The 20281-nt window shown below is 44.8% G+C and overlaps 1 protein-coding gene across 1 annotated transcript in view; it reads left to right on the forward strand.

Annotated features, from left to right (window-relative positions):
• The window catches only part of LOC142588886 (uncharacterized), a 98550-nt gene that overhangs the window by 23998 nt on the left and 54271 nt on the right, over nucleotides 1-20281 (forward strand). The window contains exon 3 of the mRNA XM_075700703.1: nucleotides 8131-8250. Coding sequence (XP_075556818.1) covers nucleotides 8131-8250 — 120 coding nt within the window. The remainder of the gene's footprint in view (nucleotides 1-8130; nucleotides 8251-20281) is intronic.

A 20281-nucleotide genomic window follows, 5' to 3' on the forward strand; every position in this document is an offset into this window, starting at 1 on the left:
GTGGGGAGACGATGTGGGCTCACTACGTTCACAGCACGATGTGGTGAGACTTACGATGCGACGCGAGAGGTCGATTCATAGAAAACTTAGTAAACACAGGTACATGCCTGTTCAATAACATCGAACCAACTTATTATAATATGTTTCACAATTCTCATTCTTCTATATACCTCGACAACTTTTATCCCTTAGAGTGGAGCGTTACTAAATATCCTTATGGAAGTGACCAATTTCTTAAAATTCTAAACTTAATTCAACAATATGAATGTTCTCATGCGCTGCTTCTGCCGACTGGAATAATCTTGAGGAATAGACTTACCTATCACGACATTTCATCACCGGTTTTAGCATTGACGACGCGGTAGCGTAATTTACAGCTTTTATCATCGAGGCATCAAATAACATCATTCCACAATCAAGCTGCACCTCATCCAAAAGACGAGTTCCGTGGGGGAATGAAAAGTGCAAGGGGGCGCGGAGAAAACAAAATAAAGTGTGGGTGCATACTTCGCCAATCCCCAACTGCCGAAAATTTGATAGAATTTAAAACAGTAAATCACAGGAAAGGCTAACGCGATGGCAAGCTTAGAAGGCAAGCTGGGAGAGGTTCTTGTCTGGCATAACCTCATACAGACAGGAGACGAAAGTATGGAACGGGCTAAGGAGGCTTCATCATAATCATCATCATCCGCCTGGTTACGCCCACTACAGGGCAAAGGCCTCTCCCATACTTCTCCAACTACCCCAGTCATGTACTAATTGTGGCCATGCTGTCCCTGCAAACTTCTTAATCTTATCCGCCCACCTATCTTTCTGCCGCCCCCGCCTACGCTTCCCTTCCCTTGGAATTCAGTCCGTAACCCTAAATGACCATCGGTTATCTTGCCTCCTCGTTACATGTCCTGCCCATGCCCCCCCCCCCCCCCCCCAATTTCCTTTTCTTGATTTCAACTAAGATGTCATTAACTCGCGTTTGTTCCCTTACCCAATGGGCTCTTTTCTTATTCCTTAACGTTACACCCATCATTCTTCTTTTCATAGCCCGTTGCATCGTCGTCAATTTAAGTAGAACCCTTTTCGTAAGCCTCCAGGTTTCTGCACCGTACGTGAGTACTGGTAAAACACAGCTGTTATACACTTTCCTCTTGAGGGATAATGGCAACCCGCTGTTCATGATCTGTGAATGCCTGCCAAACGCACCCCAGCCCATTATTATTCTTCTGATTATTTCAGTTCCATTATCTGGATCCGCGGCCACTACCTCCCCTAGGTAGATAGATGTATTCCCTTACCACTTCCAGTGCCTCGCTACCTATTGTAAACTGCTGTTCTCTTCCGAGACTGTTAAACATTAGTTTTTTGCAGATTAATTTTTAGACCCACCCCTCTGCTTTGTCTCTCCAGGTCTGTGAGCATGCATTGCAATTGGTCCCCTGAGTTACTAAGCAAGGCAATATCATCAGCGAATCGCAAGTTACTAAGGTATTCCCATTAATTCTTATCCCCAATTCTTCCCAATCCAGGTCTCTGAATACCTCTTGTAAACACGCTGTGAATAACATTGGAGAGATCGTATCTCCCAGCCTGACGCCTTTCTTTATTGGGATTTTGTTGCTTTCTTTATGTAGGACTAGGGTGCTTAAGGCTTAAGGAGGCTTAAGGGACCACAAATCCATCCATTGCAAGAAGATTTTTAAGGGAGAAGGGAGGTGAAAATATTGCATAAAGTGCAGCATAGTGACTGTCTCTCATGAGAGGACAACTGCCACTGGTTGATAAAGAAACAAACAAGTTGGAAGGCCAAGCCGGCGCTGTCGGTGAACACTTCGAGTGCGTGTTTAGCTCTACTCACTATTCGGAGAACTTTCTGAAATATAAAGCAATAGAAGAACTTAAGCCACTGAATGCTAATCTGTAGTTAAAATATGAGCAGCAACTTTCGCGGAGCATTAGCATTTGCTATACAAATTGTAGGTATAGTTCCAAATATTTCGTTTATTTACACTGTAAATTGTATTATTGGAAATTGTACTCAGCGCTTTTTCCCTTGCGCGCTCGTATTTGAGCCACCATGGTCGGCTCACCCACACACAGTTTCACTCGCACACACACCATGCGGCGCGCTGTGACGATGTTATCACACTCAGAATAAACTTGAAAAAAAAAACCAGTACAGAACAAGATTCGTGGGTTTTATTATAGGTATGATATCAGAGTATAAGTTTAGTTATGAGTTGAGTTATCGAAATGTCTGCAATAATTATACATGATTAAAGATCACTAATTACGCACACCAAAGCACAGAATCGTAACCTTTAGAGACCTGTCACGTGAGCCCCACTTTGGCGAAATTGCTGAAAACCCGGAAGTAGAAAGCGGAAGCAATGACATCACTAAGGACGTCCACACATGAAGGTGGCATGTTATTTAACCAGCTAATTAACAGAAAACAGTTGGTGGCATAGACTGAACATCTAACTAGAAGAGCGGATGTGACGCCACTCTTTCCTCCCTCACTTCTCCTCTCCTGGCTCTTACCTTGCTCGCTCGCAACAACTCCGCGCGTGCGCGCTCATTAATTCTCTGACGTCGGCACTGGAGAGGTGCGCTTTGTGCGTCGCTCCCAATGGGCTTTCGCGTGCCAGGTGGCGCGCACTGTGCTTGCTCCTCGCCATCCCTCGCTCCTCGCCCGCATATCGTGCCAGGGGAAAGACGTTCACTTGTTTAACCTAAAGAACACCAACGTCGAGATTTGACTGGCCCTAAGAGACACGTTAGTCAAAAATTAGGGCCGCCTACCATATATAAAGTGAAGCTTTCTTTCCCTCTTCCTTCGACCTTCTCACTGCTGTTGCTGCTGTCTGGCACCCCGCGTCGGGGGTGGTTCAGAGCATGTGTATGTACAACAGGAGCGAGTCAGAGAGGAAAGGCGACGCGAGAAACTCGTTGGACCCAACCGCGTCGAATGTACACAACACCCTCTGGAGATCGCTGGCCGTTGCCACCTTGGCCTCTTGACAACTGTAATTACCCGTGACACTCCTCAACAACATTCAAGAAACTGCAGCTCTTTCCTTTCTACTAGTGCGCGAGTCCACAGCAACGTAGATAAAACTGTAGAGAGGAGGAAGGAGAAGAGGCAGTTCCATACAACCGAGGTGGGGGGTGTAGGTGACGTGAGAAGGCAAGGACACCCTACTACTATACGACAGCGGTTGCGGGGAAACTGGATAAGCTTAAGTTGAAGGTAGGGTACAGTAGGTTCCTGTTATTTCTGAAAAATAATCACCATGCATATATGTCAAGCGGACAAACTAAGCAGGGCGTGCAGAAGCAGAGCCGCATTAATTGAAATGCACCGCAGGGTCCAGGCGGCACTACCGAAGCGGTCGACCGTCAAATCAACACTTCTGTGCTCACCGCGTTAGCTCTGCGGCTATGGCATTACTAGACGCCGTGGATTTGATCCCATCCGCGATAGCCGCATTTCGACGAGGGCGAAATAAAAAAATACACAAATAAAAAACAAGCACTTAAATTTTGGGACAGGTTAAAGAACATCATGGGGTGTCAAAATTAATCCGGAGTCCACCACTACGGCGTGCCTCATAATCCGATTGTGGTTTTGGCTGGTACGGCCCCATCATTCAAGTTTAATGCTTCTGCCAAGATGCGAAGTGCCACGTGAGGCAATGACAATGCTCAACTCTCTCAGATGTTATGAAATATGGCGCACAACAATGCCCCAAGCAAATACCTCTCGCTGTGCGTTCTGTGTACTACGCAGACAAGCAGCAGTTATGCACACAAGGTAACGTTTGCCATCAACTCACCACTCTCGTGTTAGACTAAGCGCTGAAGAAATTAAGTTTTCGCCGTCAACATCACAAAGCAACCAGCACAGCAACCAGCACAGAAAGCTTTGCATAAATCTATTGCCACAGTGTGTGGGATCTGCATAATTTTTAAAATCATGAATAATCTGACGCTAGCTATGAGAGAGTAATATTTACCATAGTTCGGTGCGAAACGTGCAACTAAGCAGGAAACTAGCACGGCACTTACGTAGCAGTCTTCGTTGGACACTACACACGAACATAACGTTGCCTTATACTCTCGAGATAGGTCTTTATTGTGTCATTAGTGCCATCTTAATTTAGTACAGCTACTCTGAGCACTAGACAATTTACTGACTTGACAGTATGCTGCCGTCTCAGTGTTGCGACAAAATGTAAGCACGCCGCTACCGTCGCAGATTTTTTTATTACAGCGCAGCTAGAGCTGTCAAAAACACGCCAGCTAGACATCACTGCTCATTTACTGGCCACAAAGTACTGCTACGACGCCTTATGTCACATACAGTTTCCTCATTTGCAGTTCACACAATCCGCGGGGGAACGTAGAGCAATTTGTATTACCGCCAGGCGTGGTGGAAAGAATAAGTTGGAAAATGGCATTTATTCGACTCTTCAGTCGTTGAGGATGGCTCCCTTCTTAAAATAATTAAATATATTTTAGGGAAGCTGCTATAGACTTTGGAATATTTCATTACATTTAATTTGCTGTGAGGCACTATTACATAAATTCATTCCTCGAAACACAATTTTTGGAGTTGGGCTGCTGAAAACGAGGTTGCGGGATCGAATACGGGACATGGCGGCCGCATTTCGATGTGGCGCATATGTGAAAACACCCGTGTACTGAGATTTGGATGCAGGTTAAGGAACCCGAGGTGGTCGAAATTTCCAGAGTCCTCCACTACGGCGTGCCTCATAATCATAAAGTGGGTTTGGCACGTAAAACCCCATAATTTAATTTTTTTAACACAATTTCACTATTGGTCGCTATTTGTGCCTTCACCACCAGCAGGCGCTGCTTCATCGGTGGCCCTAGTGCTCCTGTATATGCTCTCGCAGGGAGCAGAGTTGCGCATCGCTATTCGCCGAGCTCGATCACGTGGTGAAAAATGACGTCAAATGACCAACTGCGCGCTCCGAAGCCAACTTTACGGAAACGGCGCCGACTCGTTTTTTTCCGTGCCATCGCAATTGCAATCAGCGGACCGTCGAGCATGCGTAGCAACGATCGGCTCCGGTTTGCAGGTACCGTATTCGAGGATATTAAGTTAATGACTTTGGTGAAGTGCTACGAAGCAGATCAGTTTGACACTTGTATTTTAGTATGACGGGTTGCAGCACACCAAACTGCGCAAATCGCACGGAAGGTGGTAAACCTTTTTACGCGGTGCCGTGCGGACGGACGAGACCGGCCGGCACCGAAAGGGACCAGCATATGCGAGGTCCGTTCGCCTTGTTTACGGAGGTGAGTTCGGCTTGTTTACACTAAAGCGGCATTTATCTCGAGTAACACTCCTGTACACGCTGAAATGCGTACGCCAGGCATGAGAGGTTGTTCGCTTGTGCAATTTTTTGGTGTATGTGCGCAGCGCGATACAGACGCGGTACAAAGAAAGGACGGCACGTCTGTGTCGCGCTGCACATGCATATACGCCAAGAATGTTAACTTAACAAATCGCTCAATTCGCTTTGTTGCTTGTACGATTGTTCTGACTATGCGGCTCCAGAAAAGTGTGTTCGGAACAAAGTAAGTACTAGCAGGTACAATTTGCCCGCTGCACCCTGGCTTTTCTCTGCAAAGTTTCTTTTTTTAATTTTCGTCCGCGTTCCAAATTTTCATGTGAAGTCGATCGATGTGCTGGTGTTCATTCTTTTGTAGTAAGCAAAAACACCGCGCGCTCCCGCTTATGAGAGAGCTGCGATAGCTTCAGCATTTACCGCCCGCAATATGTTGCTTGTTCGATCAGCCTTAGTTGACGTGAGGACTGTGAAATTATTTTTGTACGTTTAGTAAGCGCTGTGTTATAGTAAATTAACCTGAGTAGTATGAAGAGATACAGAAAAATGTGCTGTCATATTACAGGCTGCAATGTGTGAATAATTACTTTGCCAGTTTGTCATCTTATGTGATTAGTAAAAAAAATAACCTGTTGTTACTCTTAATAACTTGTTGCCTTTCCAGTGGTTCTGAATTTTGGCCCCCAACGCTCCAAGAACCAGCACTCATCCGCTCCTGCCACCAGCCATTGCTCATCCATTCCCTTGTACGAAATAAATTTGATCTAGAAGCTCGTGCCTCTTGAATCTTTTTCCAGTTGCAGATTTGCTGCTACGAAGCAGCTGTTAAGTTTGCGGTATGAAATGTAAAAAGAAGCTTTGCATAAGATGCCTGCATGTAAACATTTGAAATGCGTTTAAATATACGTTCTGCACCGCATATATCGAAAACGTGCAGCTGCTGTGAGCGACGTTTAGAGATGAATGATTGTCAACGGTCACGGGCATAATTGCAGGCACGATAGTTCTGTTGGCGACACTCGATCTCGTTTCGGCAGCCAAAATGTGCTCACATAATTGTCTACCATGCGTGTATGAAGTTTTCTTTAAACACCCTTTAAAACAATTCTTGCATTCCGCCTCCGCGAGAAAACTTTATATGCGTGCTGAAAAACATTGCACCGCTTTTTGTTGCAAGGTAATGCGCGTTTGCACGCGAACTTTCGAGCTGTTGGAGCCACGGGCGTAGTCAGGATATTGCTTCGAGGGATCGTGGGGGGTCCTATTCTTTATGTGCATTTCTTCAGCGCTTGCGTACTTTTGCCGCATGTAGCTCGCGACCAGCAGACAAAAAAGCAAATGGAACACCGCGTGGCAGTTGCCTCCTGCGCGCGCCAGGAGTGGCTCCACTGCAGAGCTGGGTCATAAACCGGACCTATGCGCAACTCTGCTGCCTGCGGGAGCATATACAGGAACACTAGGTGTCACAGACTCTGTCGGTGCTTCACTTTGGCCGCCTTCCTTCTGTTCTTATTTTGGTATCAAATTGAGAAAACGACAGCATATGCTACAAGCACCAGAAGAATTCTCAACGTTCATCTCCCTCACAGGCAAAACACATTCAGGCATGTACTGCCGGTTTTCACAACCTCGCAAAATTTTGATATTATGCATTAGAGCACAAATACAGCCTACACAATATTACCGCTCTATAAAATTATCAGGAAAATGCTGTTTTAGAAGCAAGCTATGGATGATGGGAACATACAAAAAATACCCTTCTGGGAGCAGTTTTCATCCTACTGAAAAGCCTTGTTGCTGTCTCAGTCTCTATGCTAGAACGGAAAACATTTCAAGCGACAGAGGTAAGCCTTACAGAACCATTCATATTATGCATAAGGAGGCTCTGGTTGCATCGTTCTTCTAGACCACAGTTTAACTGGATTGGCTGCAAACAGGGTGCCTCACTTCGTCGAGCTTAGCGTCGAGAACAAAGTGCCTAGTGCATATTCTAGCAGAGTGTGTGTAGCCAGTTTTCCCGTTTCTTCTGCTCAAAAACAAAATCGTAAAAACAATCACACATGTAAATGGTGTAAAAAAGAAAAAAAAAACACGTAATCAGCTGTCTCTATTTCCCCAGATAGTACCGCAAATTGAACACGCGGGGATTTGGAGACTTTCTAGAGCTATTGAATGCTCAAAAGATCATATCTTCAAATCAAAAAAGGGAAAACGAACTACTTTCTGAGGCGGACCAACTGTATCCAAGTTTTGCGTCCGAATTTCGTGTATCCCAAATCCACGAAAATTTGTCCCCTGCGCATTGTTGTACGTGCTCATGCATCCGGCAATATTATCGTTCCTACTTCAACCTAAGCTCATGTGGGGAAAAAAGGAGCGAGAAGCTGCGTGCAGTAATGCGCACTAATATTTTTTAGAAAATGCCGAAGCTGGCTATTATGTAGTTAACGTTTCTCAAAACATCATCTGAGAATGTAGGAATCGTCAATAGAAGAATTACACATTCTCAAAAACATCGGATTAAGTGGCAGTCACGAAAGCTACGCTACGAAAGCGTGAGAGACAAATGAGCTTCTGTGAATTTCGTTTACGTATTGCCATTAGATTCGTGCATTTGATTTTATCGGATACTTTTAGCTGCCGTCCATGTCTACTACATGCAAGTCATCGAAACTCAATCTTGGACATTTATGCACGTAATCCGTGCTCAGTTACTCGCTAAATAAAATTTTTGAGGACAATTTTTTTGTTCCAGTGGAAGACTCCCAGAATAAGACATGCCACACTGGACTTTCGATCGGGTGTCGAGAAGGAGTAAGGGTGGTTCTCTCTTATGAGTCAGAGCTTTTCAGTGATGAAGTTGCAGTGACGTGCAGTGAGTATATTCTCGCATTTCGAAATTTATTTATTTATTTTTGATGGGCGGCCTTGGCGTTACGGTAAAATCATCACAAATAAAAAATATATTAATAAAGGCTGTAGTGCACAGAAAGCCGCGACTAATATTTAATTATTATGCAAATTGTCGACGCGTTCGTCTGCATTGCAATTATAGTATTCACAAAATTACATAAGCGTTAAAGTCTGCTAGAGCTGAAGGGGCCTATAGTATACTTGCCTTTTCACTGAAGAGTTGTGCTCGTTTTGTCCTTATCAATAGTATTCTGCCGTTAGGCTCAAAGCACAGTAATAGACCATTCTATATTTCCAGGTTTGATTTGAATGAATTCGCACAGTTAGTCCTGAATACATTGCAAAAGAACAAAAGAAATTCCGATGCCACGCGCTACGCAGGGTACTTCAAAAGCTCTCCGTCGTTCTTTAAGTACCACGGGCTTATGTGAACGTAAGCGACCGCATGCCGGTGTAACTCGTGTGTTTCCATTGTGTTTAGCTTCCATCACTATTTTCGCATTTTCCAGCGTGGAAGACTGGAAGACACTTTTTGCGAAATATTTCTGGGCGCGGGCCTTACGCGAATCAGCCTTGCGTAGATGTTCACTAAGTATCTATATAAGAGTGAGTGGATTCTCAGTAGTTATATATGTAAGTAGATACTCACTTAGCACGAAGAATAACTTTCCGCAGAATAACTTTCTGCGCATTAATCCGTCAAAAACTGCATTTGCAATATTCTCAATTATTAAAAGTGGGTCCTGTGGTGTTCACGATAGGACAAGAAGAAAAATTCGGCTACTAACAGCACCAAGTTTTCAGGTGTGCCTTTAGACCAACATTTAAAATATAATATTTGCATTCGTTCGCTAATACAGAAAGTTTCTTTTGGCAGCCATGTAATCAATATATACCGTAACTTCTTCCAGAGACACATTATTCTTTCACTATATTACTCCTACATTGATAGCCATCTCTCTTATTGTATATCGTCTTGGAGCAACACTTACTATGGTCGCCTAGACGCCCTTCAACGCCTTCAAAATCAAGCGCTCCGGCTAATGACATTTCATGGAATTTTTACGCGCTCAAAACCACTGACCAACGCCTGAATAATCTACGACTAACAGAAGTGTTGAAATAAAGGATATCGCGATTTATGTTCAAGCTCAAACGGTATGAGACTTTAACCTCGGTTTTTGAAATGATTTCCTCAAAATACTAACATTATGATGTTTTCTACAAACAATAATTTATTTCTTCCACGCGTTCGAAAAAACTACGGAAAATGAACTGCTTTCTTCTGTGGGTTATGATTCTGGAATTCTATACCATATAAAATTAAATCATCTTCATCGGTACATATGTTTCTGTACCTCCGCAACAAATGTCCACTTAAATGAATAATAGCGCTGTAATTCATAAATATGACATTCTTGTTTTATCTATAATACCGGTTTCTTGCCTCTTCCGTTTTTCTTTTCTTCATTAGTTTGCGCGTGTAAGTCATGTAACACATAGTTGTAAGTGTTTCCATTGTACCTGAAAGCATCAGTTTCGCTTTCGCTTATTGTGGCACCGCTTCTTACAATGCTTTTATTCTTCAGTTTCATTGAATTCATTACTTTAAATCATTTCATGAAGCCTGCGGTGTTTTTTTCAGTTGCACATGTTTTCCCGCTTACGCTAATGTATATTGTCATAAATTTATATGATGTTTTATTACATTTGATTACGTTTACTTTCGTACTGTTGCGTTTCCCCTACCTTTCCTGTTAATATTTATTGCTCATGTATTCCTTTCATATTTTACTGCAATCTATACTTGATATGCAGAGTAGTAGCTGGTCCCCTAGACAGCTTAATAACTACGGGACCACCGAGTGTAATGACGTCACTGAGGATGTTATCATGTGCAGAAAAATCGGAATCAACTTGAACTTGATGCCCTCAAGTACGCTCTGACTTCTATACAAATTAATGCAACAACTGGTGGCCGACTATGAACACTCGCACTGTCGCCGACATTGTTCGGACATGGACAGTGCCTCGAAAATGCCCGAGAATTCTCGGAATTTCTAAACATGGGGAATGTGAGGTAAAATTGATTTCGTTGTTTTCTTAGAGCGCCAGCTCACCAGAAAAGTTTGCTTGCAGACATTTTCTCACTGTAGTGCTTCATTAAAATGTTTACTTGAAATTTTGGGGTTGTCGATGCCACGGCCGTGTTTCACGTTCACTCATCACACAGCCTAATGAGTGTGGTGGGTCGTCACTGGGTTCCGATACCGCCCCTAGTGCGGTATCACACTTGATACCAGAGACCTTGATTCCTGTCAATGTCAGCTAAGACTGCGTAGCCCAAAATCAGTTTGGGGCTCTTTCGGCTTGACGCCACATGCTAGCTTACTTCGTTCTATCCGGTAAGCGCACATACGAACATGCTACGCGTTCACGGTAGTTGCCAGCTGATCACTCGTTGATCTTAACTCCGCCTCAGGCACGTGGCCGTCAGTCTATCTACTGGTACGAACATTTTGTCAAGTACGTTCTTTATTTCGGGAAATCCTCGGCGCAGGCCTACACATGCAGTCTGTGTTCCGTCCCGCCGTACCGCACGTGGCTTGCTCCGCCGATTACTTCACTCACTCAGTTCATTGTCGCGCGCTCCCCGCATGCCGACCGCGCATACACGCCTTCAATATTCTCCCTGCCTACCACGCACCATTGCCTACCGTCCCATGCCTGCTAATCAACACAGTTGCCTACCATCTCGTGCTTGCGACTCTATGGCACCTGGCATCGGCCCGGTACCGTCACAGATCCCCCTCCCCTTTTATCCTGTGAAGAGGGCTTACAAGACCGATAATAAGGGCTCAGCTGGTCTGCATTAGCGAGGCCTTTCTGTTTCCCTAGCCGTGTCTCTGAGTCTGTAGGTATTGTGTCGAATGTGTGCAGTCACTCTAAATGGCCCTGTGCGTCTAGGAGCAAACTTGGCTGTGAAACCAATGGCTGCCTTACTTAGCGAGTTCGTGCGCCGGAGAACAAAGTCTCCAACAAAGAAGGTAGCTGGAGAGCGCTTTTCGTTGTAATACTTTGTCTGGCTGGCTTTTGCATAAGTTTGGTGGTCCTGTGCAAAGGCCCCGGCATCTCGACAGTACACATCCAGTTCAGCAGCTAGGATATGAGGCGCAGAAGGGGGCACCTCTCTACCAGCTCCCTGATTGTGATGACTGCATGGATTTCGTAGTTCCCAACCATAGCACAAGAAGGCAGGCGTAAAGCCAGTAACTACACTTTCAGACGTGCGCATTGCAAATGCCACTTCGGGCAGCCTTTTGTCCCAGTCCCCGTGGGAAGTGCAGTAGCCCACCAGGCATTGTTTACCCGCTGCCTTGTGACGTTCCACAGTCTGTCCTGCTGCTCTGTGGGGGACTGTATGGCTCTCCTTGATTTCCCAGTGCTGGAGAATGCCTTTCCAAAGTTTGCTTATGAATGGTTTGCCATTGTCGCTAGAGATGGAGCTATGCACACCATCACGGCAAAAAACATTGATAATTTTATCGATGACCAGTTTGGAGGTAGGCGCACGTAGTGGGAAAAGCTCCACAAACTTCATGAACTTGTCCAGCACCACCAGGATGTACTTGAGGCGCCGAGGGGTTGTGGGCAGTGGCCCAATAAGGTCCACACTTTGCTGCATTGGGTGGGTGGCCCACGAACTGTCCATCAGTGCTCTTGGTTTCTGCCAGTGAGGTTTGAAAGCCTGGTACTGCTGGCAGCTGCAGATGTAACGGGAGATATCTAGCCTATACCGAGCCATGTGAACTGGCTCTTCACACGTTTCCAAGTTAAAAAAAAAGCCTAAATGCCCACATAGGGGGTGGTTATGCTCCACTTTCAGTGTCATGTCTCGTAAGAGTTGGGGAAGCCAGGCGACCTTACGTTCACCGACCGTGTGCATAAGGATGCCATTGTTCGAGATTTCGCTGTCATCAGCTAGGTACTATACCCTCTTGGACTCTTTAGCGTCACCAGGTAGCAGGCCAGACTTTAAGCATTGCAGCAGCTGCAGCAGCAGTGGATCCTTGCGTTGTTCCAACGGGAACTTTGCAGTGTCGGTTAGTAGGAACACATGAATCACGTCCACAGAAGCTGGTAGTTCAAAACGAATAGTTTGTTGTGGCTATTGCACTTCGATTGGAAACCAATCCTCCGACAAACAAGGCTGACGAGATTGGGCAGCAGGGATGGGGCACCTGCTTAGTGCATCCTCTGGGATGTTGGCCCGTCCTTTACGATGCTTTATGGTACACTTGAACGCTTGTAACCTCAACACCCATCGTTGCACTCTGCAGAATGTCTGCTCAATTGCAAACATGCAAGCCAATGATTCATGGTCACAATGCACTTCAAATGATGTGAATTCTACGTACGGTGAGAATCTATCGACAGCCCGCACCACACCGAGGCATTCCCATTCTAGGACAATATAGTTATTTTCAGCAGCGCTGAGGATCCTGCTTATAAATGACAAAGGTCAGAGTTCACCTTCGACTTCCTGCAACAACACGGCCGATATTCCAGTGCCACTAGCATCTGTTTCAATCACAAAGGGCCTGTTCAGGTCGGGCAGTACAACAGCCATCTCTCCTGCCAGCGTTAGCATCAGCGCCTCGAATGCTGTCTGTTGCTCGGCACCGCGAACCCAGTTGGCTCCTTTCTTGAGGAGAGCTGTCAGGGGTCTGGCTTTGTCAGAAAACCAGGGGATAAAATTTCTGTAGTATCCGACAAGGCCCAGAAACGTTTGGAGCTCCTTGACTGTTTTAGGGCATGTGAACTCTGCAACCGCTCGCACCTCGTCCGGGTCAGGTTAAAATTTGCCCGGAGAGATTACATGTCTAAGGAGCTTTAATGCTTGTTCACAGCGTGTAACTTTGCTGGGATTGATGGTCAGACCTGCGGAGCCAATTCTTTGCAGTACCTCATCGATATGTTGTAGGTGGTCCTCAAACATTTCTGAATAAGTGAGCACATAGTCAAGAAATGCCATGTAGTAGTTGTGTTTTATGCCTTCTTACACTTTGTCCATGAGAGACTGAAATGTTGCCGGCCCACATGCTACCCCGAATGGCATTCGCTTAAATTAAAGCACTCCTCTATATACACGGTCATAGTATTTGGCAATGACGAGAATGAACTACGTGAGGTTTTCTGCGGGATGCTGAGTGCGCTGATTTAGCTCTGATTTTAGTTTAAACTTGTAAATTCGGATGCGAAGGACTGCCAGTCGGGGGGCGCACCTGAGTAGCGCCACCATTGCTTGGCTGACATCTTTAACGCTGTTAGAAGCCACTGCAAACGGCGGTCAGGGGGGAAGCCCCGCAATATTGCAGTGCTCTGAGTACTACTGCAGAAAGTCTTGTGGCGAGTGTGGGTCCTGGTAGCCACTGAGTCTCGGCATTGGGATGGGCGCACCTTTGATGTTGAACGCTGGCCCCGCGCCAGTTGTCTCGTCGGGTCTAGCCATGCCGGTTGTCTGGTCAGGCTTAACTATGTCGTTGAGAGGCGTGGTGCGCAGAATTTGAGCTGTATCAGCCGCTAGTCCACTCATTTTCATTGTGGTCCCGGAGGTCGAAGGCAACAGTCCTTGGACGATCGAAGAAGGCAGGAGGGGCTGCGCAATTGGCTGGGTGGCACTAGACGATTCTTGGTCCTTCATGCTAGGCCCGGTCGGACGAGACCCCACTTGTCTAGTACGTTTTTTATTTCGGAAATCCTCGGCGCACGCACACACCCGTGCTCTGCGTTCCGTCCCACCACACAGCACGCGGCTTGCTCCGCTGATTACTTCACTCACTCGGTTCGTTGTCGCGCGCTCCCCGTATGCCCACCGCGCACACATACCTTCCACGTTCTCCCTACGCGCCACACACCTTTGCCTGCCGTCTCCTGCCTGCGACTCTACACCACCCTGCATCAGCCCTGGAGACGCCTCGTTCATCGCGTCACACAATGTTACTCAGTATAAACAAAGAAGCACAACACATGCAATACATTGAGAAGCACAACAAGTTGGCCTACCTAATACAAATAAGCACACAGACAAGACTATACAAAGCTAACATCCTCTGCATATACATTTGTTTGTGAAGCATGCTCCGGGAGCATAATACGGGGGAGTGCACCAAGCGTAGCCGTCGCATCCGTTTTCTTAGACTGAACTGAAGGAAAACGAAGCCGGCGGCAGCGCGCACGAAACCATTTCCTGCACTTTCCCTCCCCGGCTGAAGCGAAACGGCTCTGATTGGTTGCGCGCGTGGCGTGAACGCGTGCCTGTGCAACTGCAATCCTTGCTAATGACTCAAGCTCTGGCGCCGGCGCAGCTGTGAACTCATCGAATTGCCCTTTGCCGCAGCTGCTCTACTCTGACAGCAACTGGGTCTTGGCGTGGCCATATCGCCACCGAAACGTGTGAGCCAATAGAAGCTTCGCTTGAAAAATGTCGAGAAAAAGCCGCGTTTGACAACATGACCAAGAACGCCTATGGGGCCGACGACTTCCCAATTATGTTAAGCTTAACAAACCAAGATGCATGCTCGCCACACGTTCCCCGACGGAAGGTTGACTCGGCTAACTGGAAACTTTTCAGAGAACTTACATATTCAAGCCAGGATAATATTGCCTCTTTTAATACAGACTATGGTATAGCGTATATCACAGGCTTTATAATTGAAGCCGCCATAATATGAATCCGTCGAACTGATTGACTGGCGAATAAACGTCGTATCACGTGGTGGAATGAAAAATGTAAAAAAAAGCACGGAAAAATTAAAACAATACATGGGGACAACTTTCCGACTCTCCAACCACCAAAAACTTGATTAGTTTTAAACAAAGTCCCAGGGCAGAAGGACACGTCGACGAGTTAAAAGAGACAGTTGGGAGAAGTATATCTCCGGCACAAATTCTTACGCGAACGAGACGAAAGTCTGGAATAGGGTAAATAATAGGGCGGCAAACACATCCCCTACTCTTAGTATGTACCTAAGGTGATAGCCTGGAAGATCAGGGGGATTGTCTGGGCGAACAATTTCAATACGCCTCAAGTGCATCGCAGTATGCACAAATTTTCTGAAGTTCAAAGAACGCGAAGAGCGGCATCCCCTTAATCGCAAAGATTCAGCGAGCCAGGCTTACAGTCACCCATCTAGCTTAGCTGAAGTCATCTCTCACTTGATGTAACAACTCGGCGCCAGGTGGCCTTCGCATTATGTATGACATGATTAGAGGCCTCCGTCCCGAAGCACTGAAAATCTGCATTTTTTCAATGCCATGTGGGCGACTGGGTATATTCCATCCTCGTGGAAAGAAGCCATGGTCATCCCGATATTTAAACAAGGCAAAGAACCATTCTTAGCCAGCAGCTGCCGGCCAATAGCACTAACAAATTGTCTCTGCAAACTGTAGGAAAAAATAATAAACTGGCGCCTAATTTGGTACCTAGAAAAATCAAAATAGGGGACACTTTGCAGTGTGGGTTTCGAGAAGGTATGTCCGCTATAGACCCCCTTGTCCTCATTGAGGCATATATTAAGGATGCTTGTATACATAAGCACTTCTGTCTGTCAGTGTTCCTAGACCTAGATAAAGCTTAAGACACGACATGGCGCTTGGCATTTTTACCAGATCTTTCAGCGAGGGTGTTCGTGGCAACGGGCAAAACACAACCGACAGTTATCTCTCTAATCGAGCATTTCGCGTAAAAGTGGGCAGAGCGTTGTCTAGTTCATTCATCCCAGAGATTGGAGTGCTGGAGGGGGGTGTGCTTATTTGCAGACTACTTGTTGTAAAAATGAATTCTCTTCATATATTCATCCCACGCACAATGTTTTATTCTTTTTATGTCGACGATGTGCGGATAGGCTTCAAGTCATGAAATATTGCTACCTGCAAACAAGTGCTGCTTGGAATAAACAGATTGTACAAATGGGCAGATGAAAATGGCTTTAAGGTAAACTACAAGAAGAGCACTTGGATACGTTTACAAACAAGAGAGGTCCTAAGCCGATTATAGAATTTAAATTCAATGGAGATGCGCTCTCTGTAAGTAGTGAACATAGCTTTTTAGGAATTATCTTACATTCTAAACACACGTTTATTCCTCATCTTAAGCATCTGAGGACAAAATGCCTGAAGACAATGAACCTTTCGGAACTTCTGTCACGCACAACACGGGGCAATGATCGCAAGTGCTTCCTGAATTACCATAATAGTGTTGTCTGCTCACACCTTGATTACGGAGCTGTAATTTAGCATTCCGCTACTCCAAGTGCATTAAAAATTCCAGACCCCATTCAATATCTCGACATCCGTCTCGCGACCTGCGCTTTCGGTACAAATCCGATCCAGAGCCTCTAGGTAGAGCACAATCAGAGATCACTTCATCTCCAGCGGTCATATGCCAGTCTTACATAATTTTTTAAAGCACATGAGAACATTGATCATACTTCTTAATCAACTATAAACAATATGACCGCTGCCTCATTTTTCCATAACCTACCTGTAGTGAGAAAGTCATTGGCTTGGCGTGTAAGGAACCTTAGTGAGGAAACGAGTCTTCCAGTGCTTGAACTTTGCCCTATGGCTCGAGCGAAACTGTTACCACCGTGACAGTGGCAGCTACTAGCATCTGACACATTCTTTGTAGCGGCTACTAAGCACGCGCCAGAGGCACATATTAGAATGCATTTCCTGGAACTGTAGTCCATGTCCTTGTGCACAGAGTTTTACACAGACGCTTCTAAGTCATACACCGGGTGTCTTATGCTGCCGTCATGCCGTCTTTCTCAGAATCAGGTGTACTGAACCCTGAAACAAATATCTTTATGGCTGAAACCTATGCACTATCTATGACTGTGATGGATATAATGAAATCAAAACTGAGTGATTCCACGAGAGATCAACACGGGCAAAAAAATTCATATTTTATATTCAATTGAATATTTTATATTTTATGGGAATATGACTCGGTAGCACGGAAGTGAATGTGGCCTCTTTGCCAAATGAAAATTTGAGGAGAAAAGACATAGCGAAATTCTTCAGTGTGGAGGCGCCTATTTCATGCACCAAGGCATTCTCTCTAATTCACAGCAATGTCAAATACAATATAATACAACTACAAAGAATATATTTTTGTCTGTAAAACGTAGACCTAAAGAAGTGTCAGCTACCACTGTTTGAGGCTTGCGTGAAAAACGGAAGTGTTTTAGAATAACCCTTTAGTTTGCTACAATTTTCAAAATTTGCTATATTTACGATTTTTTATCAACCAATCCACGTAGCCTTTCGAAATTTGGTGGACTGTGAGACCTTAACATATTCAATAATTGTGCTAAATGTCGTTGCAGTATCACAAATTACCATTTTTACAATTCGCCTCAAATGCGAAGTTTTTACGAAAATGAACGCCATATAAAAATTAAAATAAAGAATCCCCATCGTAAATTTTTTTCAAAATCTCGTAAACAGCTCTTCACAGACACTTGCAAAAGAATATTAAAAAACAGGTTACTATATTTTGTTTGTAATGACAATATAGGTGGTAGAAATGAGAGCTTCGCCAGAATGTAGCAAGCTGCTAAGAAAAAGGGACATAGCGGTGTAAAGAACGTGCATAAGGCTCTGACTTGCTTAAACTTGACCATGATTTACAGAGGGCGACTAAGACAAGGATGATGCATCGCCGCTAGAATCTGTAAGCGACTAGCAGTATCGTCTGCTATTGAAGATGAACAGAGAGGCGATTTCGAAGAGGCGAAAGACGCTAAGGACGCAAATAACAAACTTAATGAGCGATGCTGAAACGAAACTGGAGAAGAATCCAGACCCTAAAGTGGTATCGATGATAGCCGGCCAGATGAATTATTAATGAAAGAACATGCCATCCCACCACTACTAGCCCGAAGGAGTATGCAGACTAAAATTTGTATTTTAACTTAAGAACAGTAAACTTTCTATGAGTCCTCAACCTTATCTTATGCCCCTTACTACTCGTCGTACAAGGCATCATGATTATCAGTCTCTAACTCAATACCACGCCAAAATAAACGGCTTTAGCATTCTTTTTCTCCACGTACAATTGAGCAATGAAACAAGCTGCCTTCTGATGGGATTATGACCATTGACTCCACTGACCAATTGAATAATTCTTATTCATAGTCATGTTTCACGCTGTATAAATTTTCTGCTGTTACTATTCAAGCTGTACCATTGTAAATGAGCTGCTCTTATGTTTTGTGTTCTCACTGCGTTCAATTCATATTGTACATAGGTGTATTTTTATGCCACTCCTGCGAGGGCCCACCGTGAGAGCCTGAAGTATTTGATAAATAAATAAATAAATAAATAAATAAATAAATAAATAAATAAATAAATAAATAAATAAATAAATAAATAAATAAGACTATAGGTATTGCAGAATCGCTAAAGAAAGTGGACGAGCATATAGAGGAGTTCATAACACGCGACACAGGTGACTGCGAGTTTGCGAAAGCCACTGAGTCTGAGTTAAGGATAATGAGTGCTCTGCACAGCATCAACGCCTACCTTTCTCGGCAATAAGTATGGCAAACAGCGAGGGAGCAATCCAAAGTTAATGTTTAAGCTAGACAATTGCAGGAAGCAACGATAAGGAAGCGACCAAAGCTAGACATAATGAAGTTTAACGGGGATAAAATGAAATGCCAAAGATTTGGGCTGCAATTTGACACAGCTGTACACTAGAAAGAAGCGACTTGAACGAAAATCAGAAACTTAAGTACCTTCTGTCATCGCTAATCAAAAAAGTGGCACCTGCCGCACAGAGACTATAATTTTCTGACAGCAATTATGGGAAAGCAGTTGATCTACTCAGGCAGCGGTAGGGAAAATACGACGAACTGGTAAAATTCATATAAAGGAACTAACTTGAATGCGGTAGCAAGCTGCAACGAATATGACAGTTTAAGAAACCTGTCACAAAAGGCGCAAGTGCACATCCATGGATTAGAATCCTTAGGCTTGAAGAACGAGTCCTATGCGTGCATGTTGCTCCCGATGCTGAAATGAACTTTGCCACTTGTTATATACACGTAAAAAAATTAAATTATGGGCTTTTACGTGCCGAAACCACTTTCTGATTATGAGGCACGCCGTAGTGGAGGACTCCGGAAATTTCAACCACCTGGGTTTCTTTAACGTGCACCTAAATCTAAGCACACGGGTGTTTTCGCCCCCATCGAAATGTGGCCGCCGTGGCCGGGATTCGATCCCGCGACCTCGTGCTCAGCAGCCCAACACCATAGCAACTGAGCAACCACGGCGGGTTGCATATACGTTCGATTCCAGTTATAAGAAAGAGAAGTGATCACTAGATCTTCAACACAAGATCGGAAAGTGGCTTCACGTCAAGAAGATATTCTTCGGCGCTTGATGAAATACATAAACGATCAAGTAGAGTGCAGAGAGGAATTGTCGATTGTCGACAGAAAGGAAGACAAGCTACGGCAACAGAACTGAGAGCAAATTTCGCTTAATTTTCAAAGCACAGATGCAAAGTTCTCCACATTTGACGACAATACTACTAATTACACTGATGATTGCAGGAAAACAATGCCTTACGAAGACAAAAAAAAAGAAGCTCAAAGAGGCAAACATATGTTTCCGCTGCACCAGGCCTCGCCATACTGCCAAAATATGTAAGGCAAACATTAGGTAGAACATAGGCCGAAAATGGCCTGCGGCGTTTATGTGTCAAAGCAAAGAATTAACACTGCAGTATGCAGCAGGTACTCCTGGTGAAAGTGAAGATTAGGAAGAGAAAACGTCTACTTGCCACTTTATGAGCATGTAATGCGTCTGCAGAGTGCAGTTGCATTAGAGAAGGTAGATGACAGTCATGGTATTGTTGTGTTCTGCTGGATACTGGCAGCCAAAGATCATTCATACTGAAAAGCCTCGCTGAGAAACTT

Source organism: Dermacentor variabilis, chromosome 7 (assembly GCF_050947875.1).
Source record: "Dermacentor variabilis isolate Ectoservices chromosome 7, ASM5094787v1, whole genome shotgun sequence".
Classification (NCBI taxonomy): Eukaryota; Metazoa; Arthropoda; class Arachnida; order Ixodida; family Ixodidae; genus Dermacentor; species Dermacentor variabilis.